At 40.2% G+C, this 22,863-nt stretch overlaps 1 protein-coding gene across 3 annotated transcripts in view; it reads right to left on the reverse strand.

Annotated features, from left to right (window-relative positions):
• Positions 1-22,863, reverse strand: part of MACROD2 (mono-ADP ribosylhydrolase 2) — a 1,326,034-nt gene that overhangs the window by 875,742 nt on the left and 427,429 nt on the right. For all 3 annotated transcript variants that reach the window (XM_084624011.1, XM_084624010.1, XM_084624009.1), the window contains exon 5: positions 2,455-2,571. In XM_084624011.1, the coding sequence (XP_084480137.1) occupies positions 2,455-2,571 (117 nt within the window). The remainder of the gene's footprint in view (positions 1-2,454; positions 2,572-22,863) is intronic.

Here is a 22,863-nt window from a genome sequence, read left to right on the forward strand (position 1 = left end):
ATTTGAGCAAGGAAAAAAATACAGTTGCAGAACTCTCATTTTGTGACATTTCAATTTCTAGACAGTTTGCTATTGCAACAATAGGTTATTAAGTGGAACACTTACTTTTCTGTCTACATTGCTACAGGTGTTATAGTAAGTATGTGATTTTTAACCACTCCTAAAATGAAAAACTATACGTCTCAAGCAGGACTTCCTTCCACAAAAACTACCAGGTTTGAATTAAAATCCATCAATTGTTGTAAAATTGACAAGGAACGGTCATGCATTTCTCCTCAAACAAACAAAGCCCTTTCCTTTTCAGTAGTGTTTGTTTCTTGGACTTTCATATTGAATTGTTCTCATTAAAATATATGAAAGGAATTATGCATCCAGTGCTGAGTAAGTTTTATGTCTCATCCCTCCCATGTATTTTAATGAGAAAATAATAAATATCAAAATTAAACATGAGCAAACCAATTAAGGAAATGTAAAACTCCTCCCAAACTTTACCCATTCCCAGCCCCAAGCTGTGATGAATTAACAGCTCAACCAAGTACCTCAACTAGGTACTAAGCACATTCCTATTTAAGCCACTGTGGCTTGCAGGTGCTGTGAGGAAGGCAAAGAACTTCCCCGTCCTCTGCCAGTTGGCCCATGGGAGAAAAAATTCCTTCCTGACTCATGGTTCAGGTGAGTAAGGTGGGCTGCTGGAACAGAGTTGAAAGAGGCTCCACATGGCCCCTGCCCTAAGTTAAATCCTGCGAGCTGGGGAATGCTGGCCCGTGGGTTCCAGAGATTTCTAGGGGTTGCGGAGCTACCTGGTGTCCCTCAGCAAGTGTCTCCCTCCCTTGTTGCTAGGGCTGTCCCTTTCACGGCCAGCCCTATCATCAAGTTCCCCTACCTGTTGAGAGGTGTGGGTAGCATTTAGCGAAACCTCAGCATGAGCGCTGGTAGTAATGTTATAAAAAATCATCTTACTTCAATGGGGATGGGACAGAGAAAGGGTTGGAAAGAGGTTAAGGGCTTTATAGTGGCATTATATAAAGAAAAGTTGACCTAAAACATATAGTCTTGCCACTGCTTTTAATTCTGGAACAATTAACTTAAGTTGACCATTTTGAAGTGTTAACTGATGGCTTCTGGACAGGTAACATCTGTAACTGACTCTCTTTTTATACAAACCTTCCCAGTATTTTTGTCCAAATACAACCCCACACAATTATGCCCCTATGGGTATTACTCAGCACTTTCCCCACAGTGGAATTCACACCTTACATAATTCATGAATTACAGGTGGCAAAATCTGTCTGTAAACCTTAACAAAGGTTTCTATTTTATAGTTGTTATCTCCGTCACTTAAATAATTACTAAGTTGGCATGTGCGTTGTTTTGCGTTTTTGTTTTGTTTTTTGTTTTAATTAGGTAATTCCATTTTAGCAGAGACTATCACAAAACAACAAGGAACAAAATTTTCATTTTTGTCTAACGTACCCCAGCAGGACCATGGAAACCCTATGTCAAGTCTTAATAACTGCAATGTTAATTAGATTTTACAGGAAAACAGCCTATAGCAAAATCAAAGAGAAGATCTGAATATGTTTCGATAAAGCACGTTCCTTGCACTGGACCGTGTGCGTACTGAGAACCTGAGGTGTCATGAGAAGATCCTCATGGTGCTTTCTTGAAATTCACATATAAGCACATCTCTTAATAATACACATCTCTGTAAGATCACAGATCGATAATATTTTCTGCATTTTTACATTTTATAGGATCTTAAATAATACTGACTCTTATCATAACACACCATTAATACCCTGATGTTTATTTTTCCAAGTTTGGCTCAACCTCTATGCAACGAGGTCAATCAAATAACCTTCTTACTATTTAAATAGAACAGGCATTTTAACAATCCCACATTCAAACTGCAAAAACATTCCAGCATTGAACACTGCATTCCACTGAAAGCTAAAGTGTGACAGATGCCTTCACAGTAATTGCCAATCAGCCTCTACACAGCAGCTGAAAACACAATACATCACTTTGATCTCCTCAGCTCTCAATGTATTCACAATCAAGAAATCTGCGTGACGAATATGAAATCTGCATCATTTCCAAAAACTGTCTCCATGGAACTTAAATATGATAATGTACACTTTGTTCCTAGTCTATGTTATTTCAGATCCTTAGATTACCTATTATATATATAAAACAGTACACTACCCCTTGTAAAAAATGTAAGATAAAGCATGCATTGTGTTTGAAGAACACACTTATTTCCACTACGTAGTACAGCTGAAATAATTATTTTTAAACATCTAAATTGTTGCAAGGATGGGAGAGGAAGAGATGCTCACAAACATGCTGAATGAAATCTACTGCTAATTTTCAATTATACTTCTGGGGTGGGAGAAAGCATGTGAAAAGTTTGTCTGATTTTAAAAAATATACTGTGTGAAGACGTTGACTTACATTTGGCAGGCAGGTCATATCCACAAGTAATTTTAGCTTGTCCAGTCTCACAGCCACACAAATTGCGACATTCAGCAACTAGGCAGGGCCCAGCAGCTCTGTGTATACAGCCATCCACTACAAAAACAAAACAAATGGATTAAATGTTAACTAATATGTTATATTTATATGGGTATGTGAATACAAACAGATATTTACTGCAGATTTAATGTGTATAGTGTGTGTATGCATGCATACCCATGAGTATATGCATATGTATATTTATTACACATGTATACAGGTGTACAATAATATTTTGTACAATAAAATATTCTTGGCGAATAACACTTAGTCAGCCAGCCAGCCATTGAGTGAGAAAGAAAATGCAGTAGAAAAAGCAAAGCATATTTCAAAATGTTATTACTGCTATTTATAAAAAGAGTAACAGGAACATCTAGCCAAAGCTCCAGGCCACAAGTTACAAAACAAAAAGTTGATCACCCAACAGACCATCATACTCCCCTCTACTGCACACATCTGATTTCTCTCATATTATATAGTCCAGGGATCGGCAACCTTTGGCACGCACCTCATCAGGGAAATCCGCTGGCAGGCCGGGACAGTTGGTTTACCTGCAACGTCTACAGGTTTGGCTGATCGCAGCTCCCACTGGCTGCGGTTCACCGTTCCAGGCCAAGGGGGCTGCGGGAAGCGGTGCAGGCTGTGGGATGTGCTGGCCGTTGCTTCCCGCAGCCCCCTTTGGCGTGGAACGGCGAACCGTGGCCAGTGGGAGCCGCAATCGGCCGAACCTGCGGACGCTACAGATAAACAAACTGTCTCGGCCCGCCAGCAGATTTCCCTGATGGGTCGTGTGCCAAAGGTTGCTGATCCCTGAGATAGACTATTCAATCTCACTGGACTACTCAGTACCTGCATAACATAAAATCCCAAGAAGTAATGTTCATCGATTTGAAAATTACAATAGTTATCTTGTTTTGACACATTTTTACATTTGTGCAATACTCAAAAGTTAATTAAATCATAATTACAGAAGATTGCAATTGCAGCTAAGTATGCAAGAAAACTAGTACGGTTCATAGATCTCACTGCCCCCAAGAGTCAGCAATAAGAATCTCAGCAGTAGCAGAATAGTAAAAATACAGGCACAGCATTTTTGCCATCTCAACAAGCAATCAAAGAAATCACATTGTAATTAGCGAATGGAGTACAGGAAAGGACAGTACAAAATAAGGGAAACGTTAATTGAATCAAAGAAGTAGTTACCATGTGACATTAACTCAGCAGCAGTGTCAAACTCCCATCAAAAGAAAACTGCAGAGCCACCATTGCTGGTGAAATGTTTCCCATATAGGTTCAGATGTGATGTTAACACAAAAAATAAATAAATAAAAGTAGAATAAGCCAAAATATAGGTGTACACATATTTAGACACACACAAAGTAAAAATGTATTACATATGTACTATACAGTTGTTTCATTCATATTTAACCAGTTAAAAGTTTAAGGGTCTCAGGGATAGCAGGTTTGGTGGCACTGTTCTATGCAATGATGAAGAGCAAGAGAGGGACAGAATTTCAAGAGCTTGCACAGGAGATGAATACATTCTAGTCTCTGTGCAGTTCTTGGAGCTTCCCGCATGGTGTCATATGGTGGCATGGCAGGGCTAGACTGGCTGGATATGTCACTGTGCAGAGCCACTGACATATCCAGAGCCACTGACCATTCTTCAACCCCTTGAAGCCAGGATACAAGAGCTTGGGGAACTCTTGAAACCCTGAATGGAAGATTTCTTTCTCCAGCACACTGCTAGGATACATTCTGTATTCAGATTGTTTGTGAAGAGTGTGGACTTGCTTCTCACGCTGTTGAACATCTCCATAAGGTGCTGAATGCCCACAACCCTAATGAAGTTAGATCAAGTTGAGGGCAGTTAATATCCTTGCAAGACTGAGCCCTTACTGCATTTTAGAATTTTGATTGCTCTCTTTGACGTGCTTTATGCCTGTGTTACTATTCAGACAGCCCCGATAAAACTGTATACATGATTCCTTTTAATCCATCCTGAACATACGCAATAAAATTTCCAACACGTCATTCTGAAGAGTTTTATCCTAATCAATGAGAGAGAATTCAAGAATTCTGTTTTGTAACATTTCCATTGAAATGTTCCACACTTGTCTCATTCAAAACAATATCTATAAAATGTGTGTCAAAAATGCCTCCAGCCATAAGCAAGTTGTGTGCTACTTATCATAATACTGGGTAATTACTGATCCATTGTCCAGCTATCTTGGAAAAAGGACAGGAGACACTGGATGTAGTTTAATTAGGTTGAAACTTTATTCTTAAATGTCTGGGAGTAACCGGCAGATAAAAGTGTACAGTGTACAGGTAATTCTGTAATCATCTGAGGGGGGCTTCTATCATCCCTTCCCCTTACCCATCCAGGTCCCCAGCCAAACCACTGCTGGGACCTCACCAGCCCCCCTACTCGAATGAAGATTAATGGGGGGGGGCTATAAAGGATGGGGTATTGGCTCTCTGCCGTACTAGTCACAGGAGCCTTTTTATGCTCCTTTAAAGAGTATTTCCTTTAAATCCTTTACCAATCCATTGTAGGTACCTCCCTTACAGAGTACCTGCACTGGATATCCACCCCACATTTACAAAATGAGCTGTAACATCATAGCCTAACTCCTGTTTTACATTCGTCCCAGCTAAGCCCCTTCCAAACCCGCTGTGGGGACAAAACCTGGCATTTCAACAATTCTGTGGGTGAGAGGGTGGGTGCTACTTCACATAGTCCAGATAAAAGAGGGATTGGCTTTTCCTGAACCAGTATGGACCTGTACAGTCCCTCCTCTTTTCCGATCACCTGGGGGAGATGTGCCCAGGTCAGCTTGGCGACGCTAGCCCCAACTGCAGCAGAAAGTCACTCCCTGGCTCTCTAGCCCTTAAAGGGGTGCACACATTTTCCAACAAGCCAGACAACAGCCCCCCACTGCTTAATGTGCAGTGAGTTCATTACCAATTATAGTCGCATATAATACAAGGCTCCCTACTCCCTAGATATCCTAAAAATGGCATTTGAAATGCATTTAAAACCTCCATTCAGTTGACTGAGATGCTAATATAAAAATTTAAGTTTCTAACCTGTGGGGAGTGGGAAAACTCTTCAGATGTTTCCAGCATTCATATTAACTCTATTTAATTGAGGGACTTTCCCAATCCAAGGATAAGTAGAACCAATACACCTTGTGACCTCAAACATTTTTTGTAAAAAAAAAAAAATTTTTTTACAACATTAAAGCGTCATCAACTATCAAGATAAAATACTATTCTGAATTATTAATCCTTTCCAGTATTATGCCCTGATTCACAAAGGCCCCTAAATTCACTTGGCACCTACGTTTCTAAAGTAAAAGTTCCCTAGGTGCCTATGTTTCAGCCTCTGGGTGTGCACACTGCTGCATCTCTCTCACCTAAAACCAACAGTGAGTCACGAACCAGGGAAGATAAGCATTTGCCTGCCTAAGGCATGAGCAGGACCTGATCCAGTTAGGCATGCTCAGAGGTCACCTATCAGATTTAGTCCCATTCAGAATCCAGTTGGAGGAGGAAGTGGAGTGTATGCCCACCTTATCACTTTTAGCCCAGTGGTTAGAGCTCTTGTCTGGGGTGTGAGACACCTTGGTTCAATTCCCCCCTCTCTGCCAGAGGGAACGCACAGATGTGAACAGGGGTGAGATACCTGTCAGGAGAGTGTTCTAACCATTGACCTATGGCATATACTGATATGGGATCCCTCATTCACTCCTACTGAAGCTGTTTCACTGTGGATAAATAATAGAAAAGTGGTTGAAACAGGGGGATTGGACTCCAGGGTCTCCAACCTCCCAGCAGGGTGCCCTCACCACTAGATTACAAAATCATTCTCACTTACACTTGCTCTCTCTCTGGATAACCATCATTGGGATAAATGGAATCTGCAAATTTTATATAATTTCTAGGTGAGCTTCCTTTTTACATATAACACCATAAAGAATTATTTGAACAGTTACTACTGCTGCATTAAAAATCATCATGCTCAGTAGAAAATGTGAATAATGCAAATCATCATTTACAATTAGACGTCGGTATATCTTTAGTAAGATAATATTCTGTAAGCTTAAAAATAATGTGTGATAATTCTCATTGCAAAAATATATGCAATGAAGCGTACTGCCAAAATGAGAACACACTGCATAATATAAAATATCTGGCAAAGACAGGAGTGGCTCGGTAAATTTGAATGTGATACTTCAGCTGCTGTTAAAACACGTCTTAGCTATTTTAATTCAAAAATCATGTACAGGGCATGCAGCGAAGATTTATATGAGATATTTCATTTTCTCCAGGAGTGTGCTGACTGGCAATGTAAGCTAGAGTGAAGTAAGTATTGTTAGCATAACTTAACAAAAATTTATAAATAATGGTGACAAGTCAGGAGGGGAAAAAAAGGTGGCCAAAGATATACTGTTATTGTATAGTAATGGAGGAAGAAATTTACATGATATTATTGGCATACTGCCATATTACTTTTTTATAAAAAGATGAAGACTCTTCCACATATTGGTTTAAGACACTTCAGCTGTATGATCAGTTTGATCTATAGCTGATCTGCATTCCTGGAACAGATTTGTTTCACTCGTTTGGAAAATATTAACCATTCACCACTGTTTCTCTCCTAGAATCCTTGTATACAACTAATTGTAAAAATACAGATAATTAGGATTAAATCTGATCTAATTTGTATCATGTACAAAGATAAATAATCACAAAGAGTCACTTGCTTCTAACACTGAACAAAAGCTTCATTAGAATAAGGAGAACAGTGTTACTCCTAAAGGTATTCTGTCTCTTTCTGTGCTTCACTGGCGAGCTTCTGCATAGAACTTTCCTTAGGCACCTCCAGTTGGCTTCCTGCAACAGATTTAAGGAAACAGTGCACATAATGATACTGACTGCCTTTGTAAAGCACTTGGCAATCTATGGATGAAAAGTGCTAAATAAGAGCGAGGTATTATAATCCCGACCCATAATCTCCAAATTATCATATGGATGAAGAAAGTCCTACAGATCAAATCATCAGCTGTGTGCAACAAGAAATCATACAAGAGTCAAAAGGGTGGAACCTCTCAGAAATGTAAGCTGCATGTTGGACGTGCTTTCTGGTACAAAGACATCTACTTACACTTTGTTTTTTGTTTGCTTGTTTCAAAAGAAATAATTTGCCAAAGTTGTCAAAAAATTACTAAAATGTTTCAGTCCACCCAATCTGTATTTCCAGGCAGACTTCACAGGACTGTCCCATCTCTGAGTTGGAATAAGTAGTTTGTAGGAGAAGTTTTGGTTATCAGCATGATTGTTGATATGACCTAAAATGTCTCCTTCCTCTCTACCCATGAACTCATTTTCATGTCATGAACTCAGATTTGACTCTATACTTTAAATAGTTAATGTCTATACAAAACTTTGAACATAAAAAGCACAATAAAAACAAGTATTTTTGAAAAAGTATCTATTTGTCATTTAAAAATATTAGCAATCCCATCACAACCTCTATAATTTAGGATCCACAAGAGACCATATTTTTTTTTCTTAACATTCCTGGAGAAGTAGTTAACTAAGAAAAACCTCTTCTCAGTGCTAACATGATCAATGGTATGGAGTGCACAACAAGGAAGTAAATTGTTTATTTTATTATTGATTGAAAATCACTGCTTAAGAGAAGCCATAAAGGCAAAATCATTTTGTAATGGAACTTTGTTTTCAGGCTTCTGAAAGTCTATTAAAAACAATTATGTTTAAAGAACACCTATAAAATGCTGTCATCAGTGTCCTTTTATAGTACACAGTAAAGAACATTACGAAGTTAACACTTCACTCATAAATTCTTTTTACAGTAACTGTATGCTAAAACTTTATCTGCTCTTTGGAAGTAAGTGGTTAAATTATACAGCAAACACTAGACAAGTTACTGATGTAGAATGTAGGATAAATGTATTTACAGAAAATCTCAAAGCTGCAAATGAAGCAAAACCACAGAAAATGCAGAATTAAAGGTGCCATGGGATGCTGTTTAAAAAAAAAAAACCCTCAGCAGATCGAGCTTCGCAATGCAGATGGTAATAAAAAATGGTAAGGTAATCAAACACAACAGCAAAACAATACAGAACTCAGGGGAAGGACTCAAACTTCTTTTCTGACCTTGTATATTGAGTGTGGATGAGCTGGAACTCACTGTATAAACAACATAATCAGTGATATGATATATAATATATTTTTAAAAGCTTTCCACCCCCCCCCCCAACTCCTGCTTTTCAGTTTCTTTCCCAGATTTACTTGTGTCTTCATCAGGAAGTTCACAAGATGTAATTAGAAAAGTTACTTGCAGGTGTTGTGTCTGTCATGCCCTACTGTTTTCCCCCCATGAATGTCAGGACTGAATATAAATTAATATAAATGGTTGCTTTAATGATCATATCAGATGTAGTCAGAAGGAGGGGCAGTAGGGAGTTGTATTGGCAAGTTTATAACATACTTGTAGTGCAATCAGAACTAGTGTTCACTACAGAACTCCTTACAGGAAAGGGGCCATATGGAAACTGAAAAAGAAATGATCCGTTAAACAAACTGCAAAGCATGTCTGGGAAGTTCATCAGCATCAGAGTGAACAACAGAAGCTGACTATTACACAGACATTGTTATTTCCTAACACTGGTTATTTTAATTTCCATTGACCAGCCCAGAATGATTCAGAAGATGAAAAAAAGAGATAAAAATGAAAGGACCAAAACCACAATTAAAACTGAGACTGTCCAAAACAGGTTAGATTTTAACATATAGGATGCAATTTTCCTCCTTCACACAACTCCACTGAACTCCACGATGTTACACGGGTGGTAAATGAGATGAGAACTGTGCCCATAATCTTATATTAAAAGAACCTTCATATGAGATGTTAACACAATGCCACTGTCACTTTGCTGTGCCTGGATAGTGACAACTGGGCACCAAAGAGAGCTGTTTGCCAGTGCTGTAAGGGATTTCACTGAGTCAAGTCAGAAGCAGGAGCAATAATTAATGAATGAAGAAAACAAGACTCATCAGAGCACACCAAGCAGGACAAGTCAGCAATTTAGGGAACACAGACAGCACAGGGAGATGACAGGCAGAGAAAGAGGATACAACCCACATGGGGGAAAAGCCCAGAAACAACAACTTTCTATATAGCTGAAGAATAAGTGCAGGAAGTGGACTTGGTTCAAGAAGGTGACTTTTGCTTGGGCAAGCTACTAGATTGCGTAAACATACCATATCTTAGGCCACCTTAAGTGGAGTCCACTGTACCTTAAGATTAATTGTATCTTGCTAAAGGTATAACTCACCTAGTGGGCAAGTTTATTAAATTGGACAAAGAATTATTTAAAGTTAAATGGTATGGTTAATATGGGTTTTATTTTTGTAAATTACAGTTAATATAAAGTCTCTATAGTATTAGAAATAAGAAAATATTGTGATAGTATATTAATTATATTATTAATTTTATTTCTCTTTTTAGTCTAAGCTGCTTGGGACATTATACAATAGTTCAGAATGAGCCCAACCCAGTTTGCAGTTCAGTCAATGGCAAAACTTCCACTGATTTCAACAGAAGGGCCCAACACATTAAACATATTTTCACTCATAAAAATACGACAATAACATTATCCTCTAACATAACAGCCAGGAAAGCAGATACAGGGGGAGTGCATGAGGGGAAGGGAAAAATAAGTTTGGGGTAAAACTGGGAGAGCTTGACTGAGATAGATGTCAAGGAGAAACAAGTGCCCTACCACTTGCTGCTATGTGGAGTGATGGTGGAATCCCTAAAAGATAAGTGGTGTCAGAGCAAAGATGCCAGCCAAGATGTGACTAGAGGATAATAAAAACACCATTAAGCACTTTAATGAATTGAAGATTTTTAATCACTGCATCCATTTGATGGGCCTCCAACATAGTTACTACTAAACATTTTGTACTTACATAGTATTTACCATCCAGGGATCTCAAAAAGCTGTACAGACATGAACTACTTAAACCTTTCAACTATTCTGTGAAGTAATATCTTCATTTTACAGACTGAGAAACTGAGGTACAGTTACCCCAATTCAGCAAGGTACTTCGCTGAATGGAAGACAGAAGGATTTTCCAGTGTTGGTGTACCTAAATCCATGCTCTTTTTATTATAATTATTATTATTATTAATAATTATTATTAAGAGGTGCTGGTTCAGTGGAGTCAAGCCAACAAGAGCAGTGAGTAGTTAGCACCTCTGAAACTCAGGCCAATTTTTAGGTGCCCCATTGTGGATTTTAAGTGCCTGTGTTTGAAAATGTGACTTGCCCAAGGTCACACAGAAAGCTTAACTGGAGCTGGGATTAGAACCCAGGGTCTCCTGACTACCCATTCCCTTCTCTATCTGATGGTTCATGCTTCAGAACAGACACAATAAATTACTATAATATGAATTACAACAAACAAGCCTACTGATAACAATAGCAAGTGTGTTCACTTTTATACATACACATTTAATAATGTGGGAGACTGGTGTCCCAGAATGATTTATCCTTCTATCCATTATTCTGGAGATGCCATTATCTATCATCAAGTGATCATCTCCTTTCCTCAGTGATCATCTCCTTTCCTCAGATAACAACTGGAACTTCTTAAGAAGAGTACAAAATACAATAGTAGGAACTTTTAGGTCAACAAAGCTATAGCCGATGTCCATGCATAAAAGCTGCTAACTGGTCCAACGTTACCAAATGGTGGTAATGTAAATCAGGAAGAAAACACAGGTAAAGTACACTCAGAGCATTACTGGTGAATTTGTTAACAGAGGCTATATATACACTACAGCTCACATTAGTATAAGTTATGTCACTCAGAGGCGTGAAGAAGTTACACCGACCTAAGCACCGGTGTGGACAGCACTATGTTGGCAGGAGAGCTTCTCCCACTGACACAGCTACCGCCAGTTGCGGGGGCTGGAGTAATTAAGTTGATGGGAGAGCTCTCTCTCATTGGCTTAGCGCATCTGCACAACTGCACTGCTGTAAGCTCTGCAGTGTAGCCCTAGCCTCAGAGGGCTATTCTACCCTTAGTGCATGTTGGTAATTAACATTACTATGTGCACACTAAGGAAAATAGATCCCTCTCCTTTCACATTTTGACTGATGAGTTTTTGTTATATTAGGAAAATGTTCTGCCATATCAAGGATATGGGGAAATTTAGAATACATGCAAAAATGGATGAACTGTCCTGCAGTGCTAGAGATCAATATGCTAACTTCTTTGACTGAAAAGCAAAGCGTTCCACACAAAAAGCATTTGTTTCATCTGCCCCTTAGGGTGCATTGTTTTTCAGTCCCAATGCTGCACATCCAATATGTAGACAGAGTTATAATGTCAACTGAATTCACACTTTCATCAGCCCATTCAAACACCATAAGGGCTCAGTGAAACATGGGTCTTGTAAACTGATATGAATGTCACACTTTTGGCAGTAAAAAACAACTAGGAAACAGTCCAGTTGAATCTTTCAATGTTCTTCCCCATCCAAGAACCTGACATTAAGACATGTGTGCAGGAACCACATTCTTCCTTTAACTGTCCAGACACCTGACATTTCATTTTCTCTTACAAATGAGAATATGGGGCAGTCAAGACCTTAAAAATATTGCATCCATCACAACAAGAAAAACAAGACATGAGGACCAAAAGTCTCAACTTTGTTTCACTGTTGCAATGCTGTTTATGTTTTTCTGGAGACTGATTCCTGTCAGAATTCTCAGCATTGTAAAAAGACTCCTGTTTTGAAAAACTAACAGCACTAAAGGAAACATATCACAACATGTAACCTGGAATCAAAGACAATGGATTCCCTCTTGCCCCACCATGCCAAAATTTAACTTTGGAATGAATCATACGTAAGTACCTAATGTTCCTGTAAAAAGGCAGGGAGTTTAATGAACTGTGATGGATAGAATATCTGTCCTACCGATTTTAATGAGGAAAACCATTAGATAACTTTCAGCATGCATTTAAAAATCTGTGGCAGTAAATGTAGTTTTGTTTTAAAGTAAATTGTTATTTAGGCAGAGGGTGTCTGGGATTTGCACATTACGGTGGAAATGCTGCATTCTTCATTCTACCACGAGTATCCCTCCATCCCCATTCAATTTAGATAGTACAATTTAGATTCAGTAGTACATTCTATTTCAATAGTGCCTTTCCTTTGGAAAGCGTTTCAGAGGAGCACTCTCAGAAGGAGCACGTCTATTTATCTTCATGTACAAATTCCAGACCCTATCTATCTATTGGCAAAAATGTAACATTCAAACAAAACCTCATTTGCTGTCACATCCCTAATATTTAAATAAGTAATAGAGGACACTTCCTCTTTACTGAGGCATTAATCATATGGTAGGATGAATGAATTAAATGGTCTTTGCAGCTCATTAACCTATCATATATTTCCATGTTAACAAGAACCACCATTAACTTCATCTACAGACATGTTAAATTAAATATTTAAATTCTAAACAAAAGATGAAAAAATTGCAAACCCCCCAGACGGGCAGTGTTAAAAGAATGAACTGAGGAGAGGGGGCAGGCAGACAGGTCTTCCCCTAGGTTCTGATGCTGCACAAATGCAGAATATGAACATCTTTCAGACGTATAGAAGCATACACATCTCTGTCCCCGCACTGTCAGCCAGGTCTTCTGACCACACCACCAGTGTGAACACAAATATATTGCAGTTAGTTTGACAGGAGAATTGCTCACCTGCAAGGAGTAACGAGAATGTCAGCAGGAAACAAAAGGTGGGGTGGGTGTTTTGTTTCATTTTGTTTTAAATACTTTCCCTACTCACTGTTTGATAGCACCATTTTCATTTACATTTTGGTATTTTTCCCCTCTCTTTCCTGTAGCCTTTGAAGTTTTACTACTTCAGGTGAAGGGGTGAGAGATTGTAGTGGCCATCTCTGTTACTAGCAAAACATTTTGAAAATTTTGAGTGCATGGGCCAATCATGGAAAATGGATTATAGTAGCCAGAGTAGAAATTTGCGTGTTCATAGTACAGTTATTAAGCAGTAATCACAGTGATTATACAGATTTATTCACTGTGATTGGCTAATGGTTGTCAGTCACAGTTCGAGGATTCACAAAGAATAGATTGAGAAATAATTGTACAGCGATTCTGCAAAATGGAGCCTCAACAACTGGTGTTTTCTCCCTACAGTCTGACAGGCTGTGACAATTTCATTCCAGGATAATTGGAAATGCATATTGACACCTAAATACAGTGTCAAAAATCAACTCTTTCCCCACTGAAGTCAAAGGGAAAGAGATTCACTATCTTCACAGAGACATGGTTGATTGCATGATGTAAATTACAACTACTCACACACAAGTCTTTGCAGGTTTGAGGCCATAAATCTTCAGTATAGATGATTAAGTATAATGCCTCTACATAGCAAGTCACTAAAGAATGGGGATTTTAATTACAGGGATGCATCTCCATCCCAAGGAAAGCAACTTGAACTGGACTCTGAATTCAGTGGGGAGCCACTAAAGAAAGCAGTGGAATGATGTGTTCATGGTGACATATGTTACTAAGCAGATGCTTTTGTGCTTTGTACCAACTGGATCTTTTTCAGGGTGAGCGGCTTCCTTCCTAGATGAGAGTTGTAATGATCATCAAGTGTGGAAAGTCTTGAGTGCATGCATCACTTGGCCAGCTTTGTCTCTCATTGGATTTCTTATTTAGGCTGTATGTTGGAGAAACGGGTTAGCTTAGTTAGCCACCATGGCACATAAGGCATTTGAAGGGACTGTAAGAACACCTGATGCTGAGAGCCATAGGATTATAAAAAGAGAGATTAAGCTCCACCATCAAGAGATGCTCTTGCTTTCACTAAGGTTAAACAGACTACAGGGATATTGAGAGGTATTTTAAAGTGGTGGTTGGTTTGTTTATTTCTTGGACTGTTTTCACTTGTATTTCCTATGAACCACTGAAAAAAGAATAACTTGGCTAAGACTGCTTCTCAGTTTGTACTTGTAGAAAGAACTCCTGAGTTCAGTGTGCTGTTGAGCTAGACACACTGATGCTATTCATCAGATAAAGATTGACTAGCAAGAAGATGAACCTGATTGCACATATTACAATGTACATAAGGTAATGAACATTTGGAGAAGAAAGATTAATAAGATTTTACTATGAAATTATGACTAAACAAGGTTCTTACATACAAGATGTTTTTACAAACACGTGACTCAATTATGAGTAAAAATCTCAGTAATTTTGTCCCTACACTGAGAAGTCATCACAAATTAGTACGACATAAGTATTTGTGAAACCCAGCCAAGTGTCAAGGCTGGGCTATGGGCAGCTGAGCTAGGAGTTGGAGCCAGAGTCTGCAGCCATGAGACAGGAGTCAAGAGTGAAGCCAGGTCAGGATACTAGAGGGTCAGAGGCAGGAGCCAAACTGAAGGTCAGGAACCATAAATCAGATGCAGACCAGAACAGGGTGGAGCCCTGTTTAGACAATTCTGTTCACACTGCTGGCTTAAGGAGGGACAATCTGGAACTCTGCTAATTAGACCTCAGGGGTGGAGACTCACAGTGGGGCTCAGATTTATGGGTCCCCGGTAAGCCAGGTGGAAGGTTACAGCATGGCTGCTCTCATGAATCATGCAGGCCTAGGTTCAAGACCTGTGGGCCATGACACCAAGACAAATGAAATGCAAAGAACAGTTTAAAAGACCAAGGTTTAGATAGAATCATTGTCCACCAATAGTCTTGTAGCCATTGTATTTTCAAACAGCACACAAAAAATGACTCTCCGAAAACTAAATACAATTTGCACAGAGAGAGGAAAAGGAAATTTATTGTTTAGAGAAATCACTAATAATAATTTCACTTTCATCACAGAATCTCAGAACATTACAGAAATATCACCAGACCCCTATTATATAAGAAACTAAATCAGAGGTAAAGAATAAAATGGGACGAAGGAATTCTCATGCCCCATTTCCTGCACTAAGTTCTTGATATATTGCCTCTGGCAGTGATGTTTCCTTTAAGGGGAAACTAGAAAAAATATGACACTAACCTGGGAACTTCTAATGCATATCTATTCATAAAGAGGGAAATGTAAGTTGATCTCAATATTATCCTTGACAAATAAGAAAAAGTGGCAGGCTTTTCACTGTGTGTGCGGCAGGGGGAGCAGCAAGGAAGTGGCAGCAACATCAAGGAAATCTTTTATCATAAGGCCTAAGTATTGTTTTGCTGTATCATGATCAATCTTGACCAAAAAAGGAAAGAAAAGAAAATTGAGTTAAGAATATTAAATGACAAACGCAATTCTTGCTACATGTAGATGAAAAAATGAACATTCAAAAGCAGAAAATGTATATGGGGAATTTGGCAAAACGGTGCTCAGTATCCCAGCTTTCATCAGAAGACGCGCCCTACAAGGGAAATGTAAATACGGTTTATATAAAAAGTCTTTGGCACATTTTGTTAACTTAAAAGAAAGTCAAGACTATAATTAATAAAGGTATTACAAACCTGTGCTAGCTATGACCCTGCTTTTATTACATATGTGGTTCCTAAGACGGAAAAAACACACTCATCAGAATTTAAAATTGCAGTCTAATAGTTTGAGAGTGAGACGTAAGTCATCCCAGTCAGATGACTTTACTTACCAGTTCAGTAGGTCTGGTAATTCTGTCAAATAACATCATGTTTGTCCTTAATACTATTAAGGGACAGGGGAAAAAACTGGAGAACTGTTATTCTGTGCAATAATTTTATCTATTATTTAGTTTAATATTTTCTGGTAGTAAACAAGATTAAATTGTACCATTTTCTTTCAGAGAGCACTGTAGTAATTTTGATGTTGTAGTCAAACCGTAAAGTGTAATAGTGTACATACAAAATTCCTACTGATCAGCAAGAAAAAATATGTAATTATAGCCCACAGTTTGCGACTCTTGGCTGGTATTTTATTGCATGCTGCTTTGTAAGTTTTCTTCCATGCCAAAACAAAAGAGGAAAATACTGAGTTGTTCATTCCAGTTGTAATGGGTTTTTTTTATTTTATTTTATTGACATTTAGGAAGTGATCTCCATGTATAACAAACAAGCCAGAACTGGCACAATGAAATATGTAACCTACAGTAACTAAGGAATAAACAAGGCAGATGTTACAACACTCCATGGGTCCGTGATCTACTAACTGAATTTTCTAGAAGTAATTCTGAATGTTGAATTTATCCAAAGCAGTTTTAGTTTTCTACAATAAGAACAATATAATCTAAATAATACAGGAAGCGCATGGGGGAATGAAAATCAAAACAGAAAGTAAAACAATATGGTTCTACGATTATCCCATTAGACTAATAACAGTAAAGATATTTTCCACAAATACAGATATGCTACAGCAAATCCAAGGGTGTACGTCTGTATGTGTATTTAGAAACTCTTACAAACAGACTAAATGCAATGAACTGCTTATTTTGATGATATTTGTAGGCAGAGGTAAGCTTGCAGCTAAGAGACCATGTGAGGTTACAAAATGAAAATAAATTGGGGATGCCACTGACGTAGGCTCTGACGGATACCGGGAACAGCATGTAATACAGCAGGGCCAGAGGGCAATAGGAGAGTGATTTTTTTCAGTTAGTAGGTGGCCATGTTAGTCCCTGATGAGAGTGTTTGTTGGTTTCTGCCGTTTACCACTGATAAACTGCGCCATGACCTGTCACCGAAGTTTCCTGAGATCCTGGTCCCCATCTGAGTTCCTGTTCTCCTGTCCAGGGTCTCTTCCTCCTTGCTGTTCCAATTTCTCTCAATGCAAAAATTTCCTCTTCAGTAAGCCTGAGTCCTTACTGGGATCTAGCATCCCTGAGTGATAAACAGGCTGACAGATTCTTAAGGCACAAGTTGCCTTGGCTTTCCCAGGTTTTCTTACACAGGCTAAAGATCTTAGCCTGCACCATCACTTCTCACAGTTCAGCCTTTGTTCCTCAGGTGTTTTCAGGTGTGTTGTTGTAGGGAGAGTGAGGAGATGGGAGATATTTAAGCCCCAGAATGGTCAGAGCCTTATTTCCTATAGACTAAGGAGAGGTTACTACAGGTTAATTAGAGTACGTGGAGCCAATTAAGGCCCAGCCCAAGACCTAATAAAAACCCCCGCTTCAGTCAGACAGGAGGAGGGAAGGAGTGCAGACTGTAGTTTGGAGGTGTTCTGGTGTTGACCAGAGGATTAGAGTACCAAGGGAAAGGAGACCATGCCCAAGCAGGGCAGAGGGACTCCCACAGCACAGAGGACAGAGAGAAACCCTGCCCAGGGGAAAGAGGGTAAGAAAACTGTGAAGCCGAGGGGACTGGGACCAGAGTAGGGGTTGAACCTGGGTCCCTTCCTAAGAATAGGGGCAGGGACGGCATACTGACCCACCACACCAAGAAAAAGCACAGGACCCACCAAAATAGCATTGGCCATTTGCTACAAGCAATACAGAAAATTGTCCGTCTGTCTCTCTCATGTTGAGTTTCCCCTCAACATTTTTTTTAATAAAAAAATATATCTAAGTAGAATGACTTTAATAGGTTTTCAATGAGTACTCCTAGGATATTAAGTTTTACTTGTAATTCATTTGAAATTGCCAAGAATTGTACTAATGTTTGTACTTCACCCTTTTACAACCTCAAAAATGGAGAAAAAATAAAAACAACGAAGAGTCCAGTGGCACCTTAAAGACTAATAAATTTATTTGGGCATAAGCTTTCGTGGGTAAAAAAAACACCCTCTTCAGATGCATGGAGTGAAAATTACAGATACAGGCATAAATATATATTAGCACATGAAGAGAAGGGAGTTACCTTACAAATGGAGAACCAGTGCTGACAAGATCAATTCAGTCAGGGTGGATATGGTCCACTCCCAATAACTGATGAGGAGGTGTCAATCCCAAGAGAGGGAAAATTGCTTTTGTAGTGAGCCAGCCACTCCCAGTCCCTATTCAAACCCAAATTGATGGTGTTAAGTTTGCAAATGAATTGTGGCTCTGCAGTTTCTCTTTGAAGTCCCTCCTCTACTTGGCTACATTGATGACATCTTCATCATATGGACCCACGACAAGGAGGCCCTTGAAGAATTCCACCTGATTTCAACAATTTCCACCCCACCATCAACCTCAGCCTTGACAAGTCCACACAAGAGATCCACTTCCTGGACACTACAGTGCAAATAAGTGATGGTCACATAAACACCACCCTATACTGGAAATCTACTGACCGCTATATTTACTTACATGCCTCCAGCTTCCATCCAGGACAAAAAAAAAAGTCACAAGATCCATTGTCTACAGCCAAGCCCTAAGATACAGCCACATTTGCCATAATCCCTCAGACAGAGACAAACACCTACAAGATCTCTATCAAGCATTCTTAAAACTACAATATCCACCTGGGGAAGTGAGGGAACAAATTAACAGAGCGAAACGGGTACCCACAAGTCTACTACAGGACAGGCCCAACAAGGAAAACAACAGAATACCACTGGCCATCATGTACAGCCCCCAGCTAAACCTCTCCAGCACATCATCAACCATCTACAACCTATCCTGGAAAACGATCCCCCACTCTCACAGGACTTGGGAGGCAGGCCAATCCTCGCTTACAGACAGCCCCCCAACCTGAAGCAAATACACACCAGCAACTACCACACCACAGAAACACTAACCAAGGAACCAATCCCTGTAACAAACCCTGTTGCTTTCTCTGTCCCCATATCTACTCTAGCGACACCATCCTAGGACCCAACCACACCGTCAGGGGCTCATTCAGCTGCACATCTACTAATCTGATATATGCCAATCATGTGCCAGCAATGCTCCCCTGCCATGTACATTTAGGGTGACCAGATCGCAAGAGTGAAATATCAGGACACATTGGGCAAGCAGGGAGGAGGGGGAAAGAAGGGAAGCCACAGGTGCACAGCCCCGACCGGAGCCATGAGAGGTGGCGCACAGCCCTAGGAAGCTGCAAGGGGGGTATATGGTCCCCGCTGCAGCCCGCACCACAAGCCATGGGTCAAGGACTCAAGGACTCATGGCCCCAGCTCCAGCCCCCAGCAGAAGCCACGGGGCCAGGAGCATAGGTTTCTCCTCCCTCCCTCTCAGTGCCCTTCCCCACAGCCCCACCACCACAACTAAACAATGTCCCACACAGACCCCCACTGCCCAGTGCCCTGACACACAAACATCTCCCCCACTGCCCAGCACCCCAAAACACACAAACCTTCCTCACTGCCCAGGGCCCTCCACACCCTCACAGCCCAGCACCCCCCATACACCTCCCAGACACTCACTCCATCACACCCTGCCCCCTTCCCTGGCCGCACTCACCAGCCTTGCTGGAAGGTCTCTGGCTCCTACGGTCAGAGCAGCGAGGGAGGTCTCCAGACCTTCCACATGCTGCACCCGCCACAAGCGCAAGCTCCATGGCTCTGACTAAGGGGGCGGAGGGCTCTCTGCTCACTGCCGGCACCTGCAAGCCCCACCCACGCAGCTCTGATTGGGCAGGAGGGAGCTGGTGCACCACGCGGAGACACCCACCACCTCTGTGCCCAGGGGCTGCCTGCACTGCCGGCCCCTGCTGGTGGGCGGGAGCGTGCGCCGCCGGGAGCTGCCCAAGGAAGTGCTGCCACGCCAGCCCCAGTACTTTGGCGGTGATGGTGAGCGGTCTGTCCCAGATATCGGGACAAAAGGCACCCCGATCGATGTGCATTCGGGACGCGGGACAAATGGGTTAAAATCGGGACTGTCCTGATAATATTGGGCTGTCTGGTCACCCTACGTATATTGACCAAACCGGACAGTCTCTACGTAAAAGGATAAATGGACACAAATCAGAGATCAGAAATGGTAGCATACAAATGCCAGCAGGAGAACATTTCAATCTCCCTGGACGCTCAGTAACAGAATTAAAAGTAGCCATTCTTTAAAAAAAAGAAAAAAATTCAAAAACAGACTTCAAAGAAAAACTGCAGAGCTACAATTCATTTGCAAACTTAACACCATCAATTTGGGTTTGAATAGGGACTGGGAGAGGCTGGCTCACTACAAAAGCAATTTTCCCTCTCTTGGAATTGACACCTCCTCATCAGTTATTGGGAGTGGACCATATCCACCCTGACTGAATTGGTCTTGTCAGCACTGGTTCTCCATTTGTAAGGTAACTCCCTTCTCTTCATGTGCTAATATATATTTATGCCTGTATCTGTAATTTTCACTCCATGTATCTGAAGGTGGTTTTTTTACACACAAAAGCTTATGCCCAAATAAATCTGTTAGTCTTTAAAGTGCCACTAGACTCCTTGTTGTTTTTGTGGGTACAGACTAACACGGCTACCCCTCTGATACTTGAGAAAAAATAACTTACTTAACTAAAGTAAAAACAAATTTATGATTAATGACTGAGTTTTACTAGTAAATCTGAACAGTAATGTTGATCGAAATTTTTTTAAAAAATTGATTTCTGAGTAACAGTCCCATCATGCTGACAAAAAAAAATAAACCAAAAAGTGGCAGGATAATAAAATAATCATCCTTCATGGTTTTACATGTAAACAGGCCCTAATAAATAACTGAGCAACTACAAAACAAAACATTCACCCTAAGGTACAAGCATAAGCAAGCTTGTTTTACAATGACTAATACATTCTGCTTGCAGTAGTAATATTAAGAATGAAGTGTCTGAAAGAAATGAGATAGAAGGAAAGGAGAAGCTATTTTGAGGTACCAATCTGTCTTTTTTTTTTTTTTTTTTTTTTTTTTTTAATGCTAGAACCTCTTGCACAGTCATTCCCCCTGACACAGATAAAAAAAACCAAGTACATTCAGTGCCACAATTCTGGTTATTTCTGAGGCAACTGTAGTCAGGGAAAGCATTCCACACTCTCACACAAGTATAAAACTATTGTATATGAAGGAACTCCATACATCTCAATAAATGGGTTTCACAAAATTTAATCTTCATCCAAATTAATGAACTACAGGTGTGAATATCATACAATTGTTTTTATCCCAGAGGTATGCTAGTGAAGCGCTTTCTCAAACACTTGGCCTCCAAAAGAGTGTCATGGTTAATTTATCATAATACTTTATCAGTATTTCATAAGCTCATACATTATCAGCATCATATTGGAAAAAAAAACAAGCCATCACAGTGCCATAGAAAGATGGCAATTTTTACTATAATAAACACCTATCTCCATTTTCTTTACTTTATAGGATTTATGTATTTTATTTTTAAATGTATGTTAACTGCTCTCTAGATTAGCTGTCCAGTTGAAATGTGCACGACTTTTCACCTTCAACCATCCAAAAACTGCCTTAGAAGCTATTCCAACATCTCTTTTATCAGGTCACCTTCTGTTTTTCTGCTTTTTTTAATGACCAGGTCCATGGCACTGGGGTAGAGCACACTCACACTTATATGTTATTCAGAGAAAATGGTTTTAATTAATGAAACAAGAAAAATGAGGGCCAAACAATGGGTTAGACACTGGCACAATGAACTTACAGAGTGAAGGCTATTCAATATTCCCATGTACCTATGTGTGGTGAAAGCTGGGACTACAAAAACTGTTGCGGAGACATTTCAGTGGATGAAAAGCCTAGCCCGCACCACAGTGAGAGCCAAGTAGGCCCTGTTGATGCAAGCAGACCTGCATGGCCGTGTGATCTGCAATACAAATTGTGTACAGTGTAGAACAGAAATTGTACTGCAGAGGGATAGGGGAGATGTCCTTCCTGAAGGCACAGATGGAAAACAAACAAAAATAAAGACAATACCAGTTGTCCGGCTATCCTGAAAAGAGGACAGGAGACACTGGATATGTTTTAATCCGGTCGTAACTTTATTATTAGATGTCTGAGACTACCTGGCAGATACAAGAGTACAGTGCAGGTAACTCCATGATCATTTCAGTAGCTACCTGGGGGCTTCTGCCAGCATCCCCTTTTTCCATCTTGGTCCAGCCAACCCACTGCCCTTACCCTCACACCCCCACCCCACCTTACCCTCACACCCCCAATTTTAGGGTTAGGGTGGGCTATAAAGGAAGGGGGTTGGCTCCCTGCCATGCCAGTCATATGAGCCCTGAACCCCAGCCTGCCCCCGTTCCACTCCTTTACTAAGCCATTTATTTGGTCACTGAGGGAATACCTGCATGGGACATCCGTCTCACACTTAAGTAATGAGTTGCTTCCTTCCCTACTCACCATAACTAAGTCCCCCTGA

The sequence above is a fragment of the Lepidochelys olivacea genome (genome assembly GCF_965140295.1).
Source record: "Lepidochelys olivacea isolate rLepOli2 genome assembly, chromosome: 3".
NCBI lineage: Eukaryota > Metazoa > Chordata > Testudines > Cheloniidae > Lepidochelys > Lepidochelys olivacea.